This window comes from Trachypithecus francoisi, unplaced genomic scaffold (genome assembly GCF_009764315.1).
Source record: "Trachypithecus francoisi isolate TF-2019V2 unplaced genomic scaffold, Tfra_2.0 Lachesis_group3, whole genome shotgun sequence".
In the NCBI taxonomy this organism is placed as follows: Eukaryota; Metazoa; Chordata; class Mammalia; order Primates; family Cercopithecidae; genus Trachypithecus; species Trachypithecus francoisi.
In genome coordinates, this window is record NW_022681468.1 from 148,473,694 (window position 1) to 148,488,593 (window position 14,900).

Below are 14,900 nucleotides of genomic sequence, written 5' to 3' on the forward strand. Positions count from 1 at the left end.
GCTCAGACTATAGGCACGAGTCACCATGTTTTATATTTTCAGTAGAGACAGGTTTCACCGTGTTAGCCAGGATGGTCTCAGTCTCCCGACCTTGTGATCCGCTCGCCTCAGCCTCCCAAAGTGCTGGGATTACAGGTGTGAGTCACCGCGCCCGGCCAAGGCAGCCCACAACTTCTAGTGACCACACCCTGCTTCATGTCATGCTACACACTCAAAAGTATCATCAAGGACAATGATCCAAATCCTGGCTCTCCTATGAGGAGATAAGGGAGTTAGGAAAAGATCAGATGCCATGTCCACAATGTGCTGTCGTTTTCCTAGATGGAAGTATTCATAGCAGCGGTCTTTTTCCACACCTCTCAGCAATCCAAATAACTGAGTTCCGCTCTCACTATTGCACTGAATATATTCCTACCAGGGTCAAAGATCACCAACTACTTATTTGTCAAATCCAAAAAAATGTTTTGCAACCTTATCTTGCTTGACTTTCCTGCAACCTTTGGCGATACTGTTCTCTCCTTTAACTCCTGGCCTCAAGAGATCCTCCCATCTCAGCCTCCCAAAGTACTGGGATTACAGGTGTGAGCCACCATGCCCAGCCTTCTCTTCTTTCTTCTTTAGTTATAGGACACCGTGTTTAGTTCTTTTCCTACTAATCACCTAGAGCTACCATACTGAGCACCCACTATGAGCCAGGCATCATGCTATTTCCCTATATTCAATTTTCTAGTAACATAATAAGAATTTCATTGTCTCAATTATGGAAGACTCTGAGGCTCAGAAAAGTTGAATAACTAGCTCAAGTTTCCACTGCTAGCAAAAAACAGTCAGGATTTAAATTCAGGCCTCAGTGATTTTAATACTTTTGTTGTTGTTGTTAATTGAGACAGTCTTACAGGCTAGAGTGCAGTGGCACAATCCTAGCTCGCTGCAGCCTCGAATACCTGGGCTTAAGCAATCCTCCTGCCTTAGCCTTCCGAGTAGCTGGGACTACAGGCATGTGCCAGCATGCCTGGCTATTCTTTTTTGGGTAGAGATTGGGTCTTACTACGTTGCCCAGGCTAGATTCAAACTCCTGGGCTCAAGCCATCCTCCTACCTCAGCCTCCCAAAAGTCGTGGGATTACAGGTGTGAGCCACCCTGCCTGGAAATACACTTTCTTATAATCCCTGTTACAGTGGCTCCCTGATTTGCTCCTTCCAGTCTCCCTAGCTGTCTCTACACCTCTGCTTGCCCCTTATACACTGATGGTCCCCAACGCTTTGTCCCTCATCCTTTTTCCTTCTCTTTGAATGATCATACCCACTTCTTAGTTGTCCTGACATTCATTTTTTCTCCTGCATGGACTATTCTTCTCAGCTCCACTCATATTTTCAATTAAGAACAAACTTACTAAAGAATTTTCAGGCCGGGCGCAGTGGCTCATGCCTATAATCCCAGCACTTGGGAGGCCAAGGTGGGTGGATCATGAGGTCAAGAGTTCCAAACCAGCCTGACCAAGAGCGTGAAACCCCATCTCTACTAAAACATCAAAAATAGCCAGGCGCAGTGACAGGTACCTGTAATCCCAACTACTTGGGAGGCTAAGGTAGGAGAATCGCTTGAACCCAGGCGTCAGAGGTTGCAGTGAGCCGAGATCACGCCACTATACTCCAGACCGGGCGACAAAGTGAGACTCCATCTCAAAAAAAAAAAAAAAGAATTTTCAAACGGGGCCAGGTTCGGTGGCTCATGCCTGTAATCCCAGCCTTTTGGGAGGCCAAGGTAGGCAGATCACCTGAGGTCAGGAGTTCGAGACCTGGCCAACATGGTGAAACCCCATCTCTACTAAAAAATACAAAAATTAGCTGGGTGTGGTGCCACGCACCTGTAATCCCATCTATTCAGAGGCCAAGGCAGGAGAATCACTTGAACTTGGGAGGTGGAGGTTGCAATGAGTCGAGATCCCTCCCAAAGTGCTGAGATTATAGGCATGAGCCACAGTGCCCAGCTCCTTTCCCATTGTTAACTCCTACTCAACCAGATGGAGTTCCATCACCAATTCCTCCTTTAGGAAATCACTCCACTGTCCTAATTCAAGCACTTCTACATAGAAATTAGTTGAATATTTGTGTTTTTATAGCATCCTTTGCATCTTTCTATCAGAGAGGATCTCACACTCCATTATACCTGTCTACCTATTTGTCTATTTATTATACTAAGTTTTTATTTAAAATTTTCTTTTTTTGCCAGATGTAGTGGCTCACGCCTATAATCCCAGCATCTTGGGAGGCTGAGGCGGAAGGATCACAAGGTCAAGAGATTGAGACCATTCTGGCCAATATGGTGAAATCCCGTCTCTATCAAAAATACAAAAATTAGCTGGGCGTGGTGGTGCACGCCTGTAGTCCCAGCTACTCAGGAGGCTGAGGCAGGTGAATTGCTTGAACTCAGGAGGCAGAGGTTCCAGTGAGCCGAGATTGAGCCACTGCACTCCAGCCTTGCGACAGACCGAGACTCCATCTCTAAAAAAAAAGAAAAAATTTTTTTTTAGAGATGGGGTCTTGCGCTGTTGCCCAGGCTGGACCACAGGAGCACGATCATAGCTCACTGCAGCCTCGAACTCCTGGGCTTAAGTGATCCTCCCACTTCAGCCTCCAAGTAGCTGGGACTACAGGTAGGAACCACCATGGCTGGCTAATTAAAAAAAAAAAAATTGGGCTGGGTGCAGTGGCTCACACCTGTAATCCCAGCACTTTGGGAGGTTGAGGTGGGTGGATCACCTGAGGTCAGGAGTTCGAGATCAACCTGACCAACATGAAGAAACCCCGTCTGTACTAAAAATATAAAATTAGCTGGGTGTGGTGGCACATGCCTGTAATTCCAGCTACTCGGGAGGCTGAGGCAGGAGAATTGCTTGAACCCAGGAGGTGAAGGTTGCCATGAGCCGAGATCGTGTCATTGCACTCCAGTCTGGGCAACAAGAGCAAAACTCCGTTAAAAAAAAAAAATTGTTTTTTAGGCTGGATGTGGTGGTTCACACTTCTAATCCCAGCACTTTGGAGGCTGAGTGGGAGAACTGCTTGAGTCCAGGAGTTCAAGACCAGCTTGGGCAACCCAGAGAGACACCATCTCTACAAAAAACTTAAAAAATTAGCCGGTCTTGGTGGCACATGCCTGTAGTCCCAGCTATTTGGGAGGCTGAAGCAGGAGAATCACTTGCGCCCATGAGGTCAAGGTTGCAATGAGCCATGATAGTGCCACTGCACTCCAGCTTGAATGACACAGCAAGACTCTGTGTCGAAAATATTTTTTGTTGGGGACTGGGTGTGGTGGCTCATGCCTATAATCTCAGCACTTTGGGAGGCTGAGGCGGGAGGATCACTTGAGCCCAGGAGCTGGAGACAAGCCTGGGCAACGTAGTGAGACCCCATCTCATTTTTTAAAAAAAGAAAAAATAGGCCTGGCACAGTGGCTCACATCTGTAATCCCAGCATTTTGGGAGGCCAAGGCAGGCGGATCACGAGGTCAGGAGTTCAAGACCACTCTGGCCAACATAGTGAAACCCCGTCTATGTTTTTTGTAGTTTTGTATTTTGTAAAAATACAAAAATAATCAGCCGGGCGTGGTGGTGGGCGCCTGTAGTCCCAGCTACTTAGGAGTCTGAGGCAGGAGAATGGCTTGAACCCGGGAGGCGGAGGTTATAGTGAGCTAAGATTGCGCCACTGCACTCCAGCCTGGGTGACACAGCGAGACTCTGTTTCAAAAAAACAAAAAAAAACAAGATGGCCGGGCGCCGTGGCTCAAGCCTGTAATCCCAGCACTTTGGGAGGCCGAGACGGGCGGATCACGAGGTCAGGAGATGGAGACCATCCTGGCTAACACAGTGAAACCCCATCCCTACTAAAAAAAAATACAAAAAACTAGCCGGGCGAGGTGGCGGGTGCCTGTAGTCCCAGCTATTTGGGAGGCTGATAACCCGGGAGGCGGAGCTTGCAGTGAGCTGAGATCCGGCCACTGCACTCCAGCCTGGGCGACAGACCTAGACTCCGTCTCAAAAAAAAAAAAAAAGAAAAAAGAAAACACACACACAAAAAAACAAGACAAACTAAATTAATTGAAAATAATTTTTCTACAGATGTGGTTTTGCTATGCTGCCTCGGATGGCCTTAAACTCCTGGCCTCAAGCAATTCTGCCTTACCCTCCCAGGTAGCTGGGGCTACAGGCTAGACTAAGTTCTCACTGCAACCTCCACCTCCCAGGTTCAAGCCATTCTCCTGCCTCAGCCTCCCAAGTAGCTGGGATTACAGGCACCTGCTACCATGCTCAGCTAATTTTGTGCTGGGACTGCAGGCGTGAGCCACTGAGCCCAGCCCCTAGACCAAGCTTTTTAAGAACAGGGACCACCTTATTTCTGCACGTGTCCCTGGTACCAAGCACAGTTCCTGAGATATAAAGCAATCAATACACGATTACTAAATGAATTGATGTTGCAGAAACCTGTTACAATCCCATCCGAGCCCCTAAAAGTCTGTTTTAACTCAAAATTTGGCTTAATAACATTAATCTTTCAAATGCCATTTATACATGTTTCAATGATGAACCTGAAACTTATTATGCCAGGAAACTCTATATATTGAAACTTCCAGATTGGCAGATATGGAGGTACTGGGAGGGTGGCACAACCAAAGAGGACGTGGAAATTCCATGTGCCTTCCCCCACACAAAAAAGAAACTTTAAATCAGAAAAAAATATAAACATCAAGTTATTTCATTGGATGCAGCTGCAAGTTGTAAGATTTAAGGTTGTCCTGGCTGGGCATGGTGGCTCACGCCTATAAACCTAGCATTTTGGGAGGCCAAGGTGGATCACTGGAGCCAGGAGTTTAAGACCAGCCTGGGCAACATAGGAAGACTCCATCTCTACAAAAAAACAAAGATTAAAAACACTAACCAGGTGCAGTCTGCACAAGTGTAGTCCCAGCTACTCAGGAGGCTGAGGTCAGAGGATCACTTGACCCTGGGAAGTTGAGGCTGCAGTGAGCCGTGATCACACCATGCCATTGCAATTCAGCCTGGATAACAGAGCATGAATGTGTCTTTAAAAAAAAAAAGATTGCCCTATGTTTCTCTTGCGTTTATTTGTTCTTGAGCTTTATCCTTTATGATAAACGAATTGAAGCTGGGAGTTGTAGAGGCTACCTGGTGACCATGAGGATAACAGATGACCACTGACGTGGCAGAGCAGGAGCAAAAGGCACCTGGTTCCTGCTGGTGTCTTTCAGCCATTGCACTATTCTTCATCTGACTACCTCTTTACTTTTTGTATGAAAAAAATTAACCCCTTACTGTATCAACTCATCTGCTGAAGCCAAAAACAATTCTAAATAATGTGGTGGTTATTTTTAATTTCAAAATGCATATGGAAAGAAATTAAAGAGCCAGGCATGGGTGGCTCAAGCCTGTAATCCCAGCACTTTAGGGAGGCCGAGGTGGGCGGATCACCTGAAGTCAGGACTTTGAGATCAGCCTGGCCAACACAATGAAACTCTGTCACTACTGAAAATACAAAAATTAGCCAGGCTTGGTGGTGGGTGCCTGTAATCCCAGCTACTTGGGAGGCTGAGGCAGGAGAATCGCTTGAACCTGGGAGGCGGAGGTTGCAGTGAGCCACGATCACGCCACTGGTCCAGCCTGGGCAACAGAGTGAGACTCATTCTGAGAAAAAAAAAAAAAAAAAAAAGGCCAGGAGTGGTGGCTCATGCCTATAACCCCAGCACTTTGGGGGGCCAAGGCGGGCGGATCACCTGAGGTCAGGAGTTTGAGACCAGCCAACAGCTGTATTTCTATATTTTTTGTATTAAAAATACAAAAATTAGCTGGGCGTGGTGGTGTGTGCCTGTAGTCCCAGCTACTGAAGCAGGAGAATCGCTTGAACCCAGGAGGTTGCGGTGAGTTATCACGCCATTGCACTCCAGCCTGGGGGGTCTGGGGGACGGAGCAAGACACATCAACAACAACAACAAAAAAGGAAATTTAAAAAAGAAGTACCCAATTAATTAAAAAAAACTTTTTATATTGAAAATCCCTGCTATCATATCAAAAATGGGGACAAACCAGGCCAGGCGCAGTGGCTCACGCCTGTAATCCCAGCATTTTGGGAGACCAAGGTGGGTGGATCACGAGGTCAGGAGATTGAGACCATCCTGGCTAACACGTTGAAAACCCATCTACTAAAAATACAAATAATTAGCCAGTCATAGTGGTGGGCGCCTGTAGCCCAGCTACGCGGAGGCTGAGGCAGGAGAATAACGTGAACCCAGGAGGTGGAGTTTGCAGTGAGCCAAGATCGCGCCATTGCACTCCAACCTGGGCAACAGAGAGATACTCCATCTCCAAAAAAAAAAAAAAAAAAGAAGTAGGGACAAACCAGCATATTCAGTCACATTGTTCTGTTTGGGAAAACAATATTCTAACCTTCCTCCCATACTTTCCCTAAAATAGGAATAATGCCACCCTCCCAATTGCTAATGGAGCCGAAAGCTATCACTGAAAATCACTAATCTCTTAAAAGGCAGAACATTATGAGAAATAGAACAAGACCTTTCTTCAGGATAACAATCTTATTAGGGTCAACATGCTGAAGCACACCCTCGAAGACGCCACAAACCAATGTGAGTTTCACCCTCTTCCACAAAATCTGGCTGAGGAAATGGTAGTCACTGCTGGGGTCCATGCTAATTGATTCCAAAAGTTGTCTTCAAATAATCTTCTTTACGCATCCAAACACTTGAAAATTAATAAAGAGATCTATGAATTTTACAAGATTTTTTGGGAGTAAAGTTATTTTCCCTTTCCCCATATCTGTAATGGACAAGAATAAAATCTGAATAATTCAGTTTAGTTCATCTTTTTGGAATGATGAGAAAAGGACCATTGCAAGAACCAACTCTCATATGTAGGAAACTGAAAACCATAAAAAACTGGGCAAGTTAGGCTTGGCTTCTATGTTTATAAAATGGACAAGATATCATCTTTCCTTCCTTAGCTAAATGGAAGAAGCAGAACATTTAGAGGTTTTTTAATGGCACATTTATACATCATTATAACAAAAAAATGAAAAGAGCAAATGAAAAAAATGGACATACACAGAAATATTTGCCAATACATGTTGCAATAAATTGTTTAGGGCAGGACAACTACTTGAGCTCCTATTTTTTATAACTCTGGTTGAGAATTCAAGGGCGTGGTAATTTTTACCAAAACTGAAGCTGATAATTTTAAGTAAAGCAACTAAATTTACCCTTTACTTAGGAATTAAAGGAAATCAAGGCAGGTAGGAGGATAGTGGTACATTGGGAAAAGAGTTTTTCTTTCAAATTGTGTTTAATGAATTGAATTTTAGAGACTGTTTCCCATAACTTGGGTCTATGCTATCCTATTAATTTTTAAGTCTAGGTACTTGAAATGTTCTATTTCTTTGTGTGTGTGTGTTTTTTTTTAATTTTCTGTCCTATGACAGTTCTATGCTAAAGGTATTTTAAATAAAAGCCAAATTGGCCGGGCACGGTGGCTCATGCCTGTAATCCCACCACTTTGGGAGGCCGAGGCAGGTGGATCATCTGAGGTCGGGAGTTCGAGACCAGCCTGACCAACATGGAGAAACCCTGTCTTTACCAAAAATACAAAATTAGCCGGGCGTGGTAGCGCATGCCTGTAATCCTAGCTACTCGGGAGGCTGAGGCAGGAGAATCGCTTGAACCCAGGAGGCAGAAGTTGTGGTGAGCCGAGATCCCGCCATTGCACTCCAGCCTGGGCAACAAGAGCGAAACTCCGTCTCAAAAAAAGTAAAAAATAAAATAAAATAAAAGCTAAATTGAAGATTGAAAAATAAATTGTTTACCCAGAAATGTCTGGGATGTACCCTCTTCTGGATGTATCCTTTTCTGGATTAATAACATTTCCATAGTTTGACATTGTTACCAACCAACCAACACAATTAATGCATAACCAATCCAGTTGCCAGGTTATTGCAAGGGCAATTCCATGCCACCCTGGCCACAGCTCAGGAACTGGGCTGCGTACTATCACCAACCAGTCATGTGCAGCCTGACAGATGGAACTGCCACACGCCACACACTCAAATGTTTTTATAAAAATGATACATGTCCATTATAAAGAATTACAACAATACAGGACAGGCGCAGTGGCTCACACCTGTAATCCTAGCACTTTGGGAAGCCAAGGCAGGCAGGTTAATTGAGGTCAGGACTTCAAGACCAGCCTGGCCAACATGGTGAAACCCCACCTCTACTTAAAATACAAAAATTGGCCAGGCGTGGTGGCACAGGCCTGTAGTCCCAGCCACTTAAGAGGCTGAGGTAGGAGAATCGCTTGAACCCAGGAGGCAGAGGTTGCAGTGAGCCGAGATTGCGAGATTGCGAGATTGCGCCACTGTACTCCAGCCTGGGCAACAGAGCAACACTCTCGTCTCAAAAAAAAAGAATTACAACCATACAGAAATGTAAAAAGTAAAGAAAAAATGTACTAAGAAATATTATTCATAATAGGTACTCACCACTGGGTGCAGTGACTCATGCCAGTAATCCCAGCACTTTGGGAGGCCAAGATGGGCAGATCACCTGAGGTCAGGAGTTCGAGACCAGTCTGACCAACATGGTGAAACCCTGTCTCTACTAAAAACACAAAAATTAGCCAGGTGTAGTGATGTGCGCCTGTAATCCCAGCTACTCAGGAGGCTGAGGCAGGAGAATCGCTTGAACCCAGAAGGTGGAGGTTGCAGTGAGCCAAGATCGCACCATTGCACTCCAGTCTGGGAGACAAGAGTGAAACTCTGTCTCAAAAAACAAAACAAAAAACAAAACAAACAAAAAGCAGGTACTCTTACATTCTTTACCATAATACAGTAATTGTTTAAAAGTTATTTTAGAACTATTCTGTTTAGATGTCCTTGTATTTGGAAACTTAAATATTCGTCTACAGTTTTTTAAATTTAAAAGCTGCTTACTTTTGCCACACTAGGAAAATTCATCCAGTGAATTTTGCAATTTAACCATAAAAACACTGATGAAATAACTAGAGCCTAAGTCAACTAGGAAGAAGGTGAGATAAGTCAACTAGGAAGAAGGTGAGATGTTACATACAATTTTCAGTCAAATAAATAACCTATATTTTTACATTTTAAGGTCTATCAAGTGCTTACACAAATATTACTTGATACAACAACCATAACCTAATTTACAAATGAATAAACTGAAGTTTAGAAGGTTAAGACACTTGCCCAAAGTCACACAGCTAGAAGGTAATGCAATCTGAACTAAGACCAGGCCTCTAGGGTAGGATGTTTGTAGTCTAGTGCAAGACCAAGTGTTATGCATCCAGATAGAACATAAAACAAGTCATCAGAGAGTCTAAGAAAAATCATTCTTTAAGTTAATCCAACAGGCAAAAGGAGATTTTAAAAGAAAAATACATAAAACTGGAAAAAAAAAAAAACCAGCCCTTAATAGAGGCAAACATTTTTATTTTATTTTTGAGATGGAGTCTCACTCTGTCGCCAGGCTGGAGTGCAGGGGGCGTGATCTCGGCTCACTGCAATCTCTGCCTCCCAGCTTCAAGCAATTTATACTTTTAAAAGCTACCCAAGAAAGAAAAGTTTGTGAAACACCTGGAAAATAAGAGAATTAAAGAAACGTTAAAGAAAAAAAAAATTAAAGTCAGACATAAATACTAGCATGAAGCAAAGAAAGCTTTGACTGGAGACAGCTGCAAATGGTAAGATTCAAGATTAGGAAGGAAAAAAGTAAGGTCAGCATCAAGAGATGGGCTTCAAGGCTGACTGAGTAAAGGGACATTCATGGGGCTGACAAAATTTTCCTATCACACCCATATTCCAACATACAAAGCAGCTCCAGTGATTTAGCTCTTAGACGGACATATCCAAAATGTTACTGAGTATTAAGGACAACATCACTAGGTTAGACAAGTGCATGCCAATCATCAAAATAACTCTAAGGCCGAGCACGGTGACTCACGCCTGTTAGTAATCCCAACACTTTGGGAGGCCGAGGCTGGTGGATCACCTGAGTTCTGGAGTTTGAGACCCGCCTAGCCAATATGGTGAAACCCTGTCTCTACTAAAAATACAAAAATTAGCTAAGCGTGGTGGCACGTGCCTGTAATCCCAGCTACTCAGGAAGCTGAGGCACGATAATCCCTTGAACCCGCCTGGAGGTTGCAGTGAGACGAAACTGCACAGTTATCAGGCCATTGCACTCCAGCCCGGGCGACGGAGTGGGACTCTGTCGCAAAAAAACAAAACAGGCCAAGTGCGGTGGTTCGCACCTGTAATCACAGCACTTTGGGAGCTGAGGCGGGTGGATCACCTGAGGTCAGAAGTCCAAGACCAGCCTGACCAATATGGAGAAACCCCGTCTCTACTAAAAATACAAAATTAGCTGGAGGCGGTGGCGCATGCCTATAACCCCAGCTACTCGGGAGGCTGAGGCAGGAGAATCGCTTGAACCCGGGAGGCGGAGGTTTCGGTGAGCTGAGATGGCGCCTTTGCACTCCAGCCTGGGAACAAGAGCAAAAACTCCGTCTCAAACAACAGCAACAACAACAAACAAAACAAAACTCTAGTTCTTCAAACTAGAACCTCAGCCTGCAGGAAACGTGTGGGGCCTCAGGCTAAGCTGTAAAGCCTTAGGTAACACTTAAAACTAATAACCTAAGTTGACCTGGGAAAGCTTGCTAAGACAAAAATATCCTGGTACTTAGGTTCTAACAGACAGCGGTCAGAATTCAGTTCTTCCATATCTTATACGGGTTCTAACCAAACAGGTGTGAAGGGGTAAGGCAGGTGAAGCAGTAAGAACCAGTTCACCTGAGAGTAGGCACTAATTTAACGGGTGGCTTTTTACTTTTTTTTTTTTTTGAGACGGAGTCTCGCTCTGTCACTCAGGCTGGAGAGCAATGCCGCGATCTTGGCTCACTGCAACCTCCCCCTCCCGGGTTCAAGCGATTCTCCTGCCTCAGCCTCCCGAGTCGCTGGGATTACAGGCGTGCGCCACCACCCCCAACTAATTTTGTATTTTTAGTAGAGACGGAGTTTCTCCATATTGGTCAGGCTGGTCTCAAACTCCTGACCTCAGGTGATCAGCCCGCCTCGACCTCCCAAAATGCTGGGATTACAGGCGTGAGCCACCGTGTCTGGCCTACCTTTTTAATCAAAACAAACAATACACCGTGAGAATAAAATGCAAAATTTCTCATTTTTAAGACAAAGTAAGGAACTTCAAATAAATAGCGGACCATAAGCTAGGAATGTCCTCTATCGTTAGGGCTTTTTCCTCCGAAGCAAGTTTGGGAAATCTGGATCCTAATTTCAGCCACGTGGTGAGTTCCTCAAACTTCAGTCTAGAACTAAAAGAAGGGGCTGCAATGAAAGAAGAAATCTCGGGACGCTCCACGCCACCCGGCGGCGGTTATCAAATCACAGCCAGAAAACAACCTGGAGAAAGGTCCGCGACACCGGGCACCCACGCGGCCGAGGCAACGCCCGCCCGGCCTAACGTCCAGGCTCGTCTGCTTCCCAAGGAGCCAATCAGCACGCGGCCCCGAGGCTGGCTCCCCAGCGTCCCCTGCGGCCGGGAGGAGGACGGCCGCCAGGAAAGATAAAGAGCGCTTGCAGTCCCCGAGGGGCACACCCTAGGGTTCCCCCCTCCCACGCGAAGTTTCTCTCCGCAATCCGTGCCACCTATCGAGTAGGATTCCTAGTGTTCGATTTCTGTGAGAAAAGGTAGGCTACGCTGCCTGCCGCAGGTTAGTTTGTCGTAAAACGGTTGGTCAATGGAATTGCCCTTTTAATTGCGTCGTTAGCGCCTGAGTGGCATCGCCCCTTTAAGGCCGGTGGCAGCTGCGGTTCCGGGGGCGGGGTCCGTCTTCAGCAGGACTTGGGCTGGAGCTGGGCTGATTCATTCGGGCTGGAACTCGAACGCTGACGTCGACTCCTGAGCCGGGCGCTGCCTCGCGCCTGATTGGCGGGTCCTCGGGGCCGCCCTCCTCAGCGCACCACCCCTGGGTTCCCTCCTGGGTCCGCAGTGGAAACACTGCCCTCTCCCTTCTTGACCCCTAGCCCGCCCTTCCCTCCCTCCTTCCCTCCTGTCGCCCTCTCTTCTGGCGCCGCTGCTCCCGGAGGAGCTCCCGGCACGGCGATGGGTTCTCGGGCCTCCACGTTACTGCGGGACGAAGAGCTCGAGGAGATCAAGAAGGAGACCGGCTGTGAGTTCGGGTTGGGGGTGGGAACGCCGGACGCCTCAGGCTGGCCTCGCAACCGAGGGCGGCTGTCGCTAAGGTCTGGAGCTCGGGTGCCTGTGAGGTTGGGGGGGTCCTGGGCAGCCTCCAGGTTTCGGGACCGAGAGCTGGAAGACGTGTTATTCCAGCTGCAGCTTCCTGGAGCGGGGCTATAGCTACTGTAGGGGTGTCCTTCCCTTAAACATCGGGAGTCTTGATCACTCTTAGAGCGTCGACGCCCCCCTTTTCTGCCCCTTGCCCATCAAAGTCCCCGAACTCCTTTCCTTTCTGTTCCTGGCACCACCCTTCCGTATGAAGAGGCATCCTGAACAGTAGGTAAAGCCCGAGAAGCAAATTCAGGAACTCGAGATGGATTCTATAGAAAATCCATTTCTGGGCAAGGACCTAAAACCTCTGACAACTATGGGAAATGACAAACAAGTTCTTGTCACAAATTAGGAAAACCACCCAGAAAGCAAGACCGTGTAGTAAGGCTTTGGGAGACATGACCCGATGCCTGGAGACCTTTAAACAGGGGTCTGGGATTGTGAGACCTTCTTTCAATCTGAACTTTTAGAGAAAAAACACGGATACTGTGAGCACCAGTTTTTTACTTACACGAGGATACTTGCTGGCCTAATTTCATATATATATATATATATATATATATTGATTTCTACTGTGCTGGTGTACTTTTTTATTCGCTATTGAAATTGGATGTGCTTCAAAAATCTCCGTGTGAATTTGTACTAGGAACTGATTTTTTTTTTTTTTTTAAACAGAGTCTCCCTCTGTCACCCAGGGTGGAGTGCAGTGGCGTGATCTCAGCACACTGCAACCTCTGCCTCCCAGGTTCAAGCAATTCTCTGGCCTCAGCCTCCCAAGTAGCTGGGAGTACAGGCGCCTGCTACCACACTTGGCTAATTTTTGTATTTTTGGTAGAGACGGGGTTTCACCATGTTGGCCAGGCTGGCCTTGAACTCCTGACCTCAAGTGATCCACCCGCCTGGGCCTCCCAAAGTGCTGGGATTACAGGTGTGAGCCACCCTGCCCTGCAGAACTGATTTTTTTTTTTTTTTAATAGTCCAGTCTCTTCCTCATTAGCCTGCACAAAGGAGCAAAAGGACTCTGGGGATTCTGAAGCTCTGTAAAATACCAGCATACCTTTGAATAGTCCTTGATAATGCAATGTATGATACAATTGTATTGATGCATACAATATTTTGTCTTTTCAGTAAACCGTTATGATTCTTGTTCAGTTAATAGAATGATGTAGTACCTGAGCTCTGTCTCTTCATCATACCTGTCTTTGATAATGACATGACCAGTAACTCACTCAGGGGCCCATATGCAGATAGTACCGAGGAGTGCTATGGACAACTACGGAATTATTCAGGCCTGGAATATGTTAAGTGCTGTTCTCTGCTTTGTGACAAGTTCAACTTTCTAGAGGTTTCAAGTTGGAAGGGACGTTATCTAGCCCCACCCCTTGCTGGATTGGTTTGCTTCTTTCAGCCTCCCCTAAAATATGGCCCTTAAGCCTCTCTGTAAAGACCTTTAATAGTGATAACCTCTCCACCTACCAAGGCAGTCCTTTTCACAATTTTGAATGACCCAAAGTAGTTAGCTCTTTATAATTTGCAGTACATGTTTGGTCACTGACTTACTTTGACCCTAGGAGTGGAGATACAAGCAGTTTGGATTCAGCAAGCATTTTATTACATTTTGTGGCCATAGCTTCTGGTCACAGTTGTAATTAGAACTACTTTAGGTCTAGGGTGACACCAAATTAAAGTATTGGTGTTAAAGAGTCACATGGGCCGGGCGCGGTGGCTCAATCCTGTAATCCCAGCACTTTGGGAGGCCGAGACGGGCGGATCACGAGGTCAGGAGATCGAGACCATCCTGGCTAACATGGTGAAACCCCGTCTTTACTAAAAAAAAATACAAAAAATTAGCCGGGCGAGGTGGCGGGCGCCTGTAGTCCCAGCTACTCGGGAGGCTGAGGCAGGAGAATGGCGTAAACCCGGGAGGCGGAGCTTGCAGTGAGCTGAGATCCGGCCACTGCACTCCAGCCTGGGCGACAGAGCGAGACTCCGTCTCAAAAAAAAAAAAAAAACAAAAGTCACATGGAGAAATAAGCAGAATGAAAGAAAAATAAATACAGAGTCACTTAACGAGAAAGTGTAAACCATTGTGAGGATGCAAAAAGCCATTTTTGCTTCAGAATGAAGGCAGGCAGCGGCAGTCCCATTCTGGTTTATATACATTTGACCAAACGGAAAGGGCCTGGATGGGATATTTTTTACCATGTGGCTTGTGGAGAAACAACTAAGTGCTCATGGAAAAGCTGTTTTCCCCGTTACCAAAGAGTGAGTCACTTGTGAGGGAGATTCTCTCCACAACCAGTGCAAATGTATGTATTGAGCCAGAATGCTTAGTGAAACAAGTGCTTACTGAATTTTTACAGTGTCTGTTCAGTACTGTGCTAGGTACTCAGAGCAGATGGTGACAAAAAAACGCCTACAACCTGGTTGGGGAGATAAGCCCAAGAGAGTTATGATTAGCATCATGACATAAGAAAGCTGAAATTATGTGTCATCCA

At 46.0% G+C, this 14,900-nt stretch overlaps 2 protein-coding genes across 2 annotated transcripts in view; one reads left to right on the forward strand and one right to left on the reverse strand.

Annotated features, from left to right (window-relative positions):
* The window catches only part of EXD1 (exonuclease 3'-5' domain containing 1), a 44,680-nt gene extending 32,587 nt beyond the window's left edge, over nt 1-12,093 (reverse strand). The window contains 2 exon segments of the mRNA XM_033190462.1: nt 6,584-6,769; nt 11,315-12,093. Of these exon segments, the coding sequence (XP_033046353.1) occupies nt 6,584-6,716 (133 nt within the window). The 5' untranslated portion in view covers nt 6,717-6,769; nt 11,315-12,093.
* A 13-nt stretch (nt 12,094-12,106) lies between these two features.
* CHP1 (calcineurin like EF-hand protein 1) overlaps nt 12,107-14,900 on the forward strand; it is a 58,405-nt gene continuing 55,611 nt past the window's right edge. Inside the window, exon 1 of the mRNA XM_033190463.1 lies at nt 12,107-12,283. Coding sequence (XP_033046354.1) covers nt 12,217-12,283 — 67 coding nt within the window. The 5' untranslated portion in view covers nt 12,107-12,216. The remainder of the gene's footprint in view (nt 12,284-14,900) is intronic.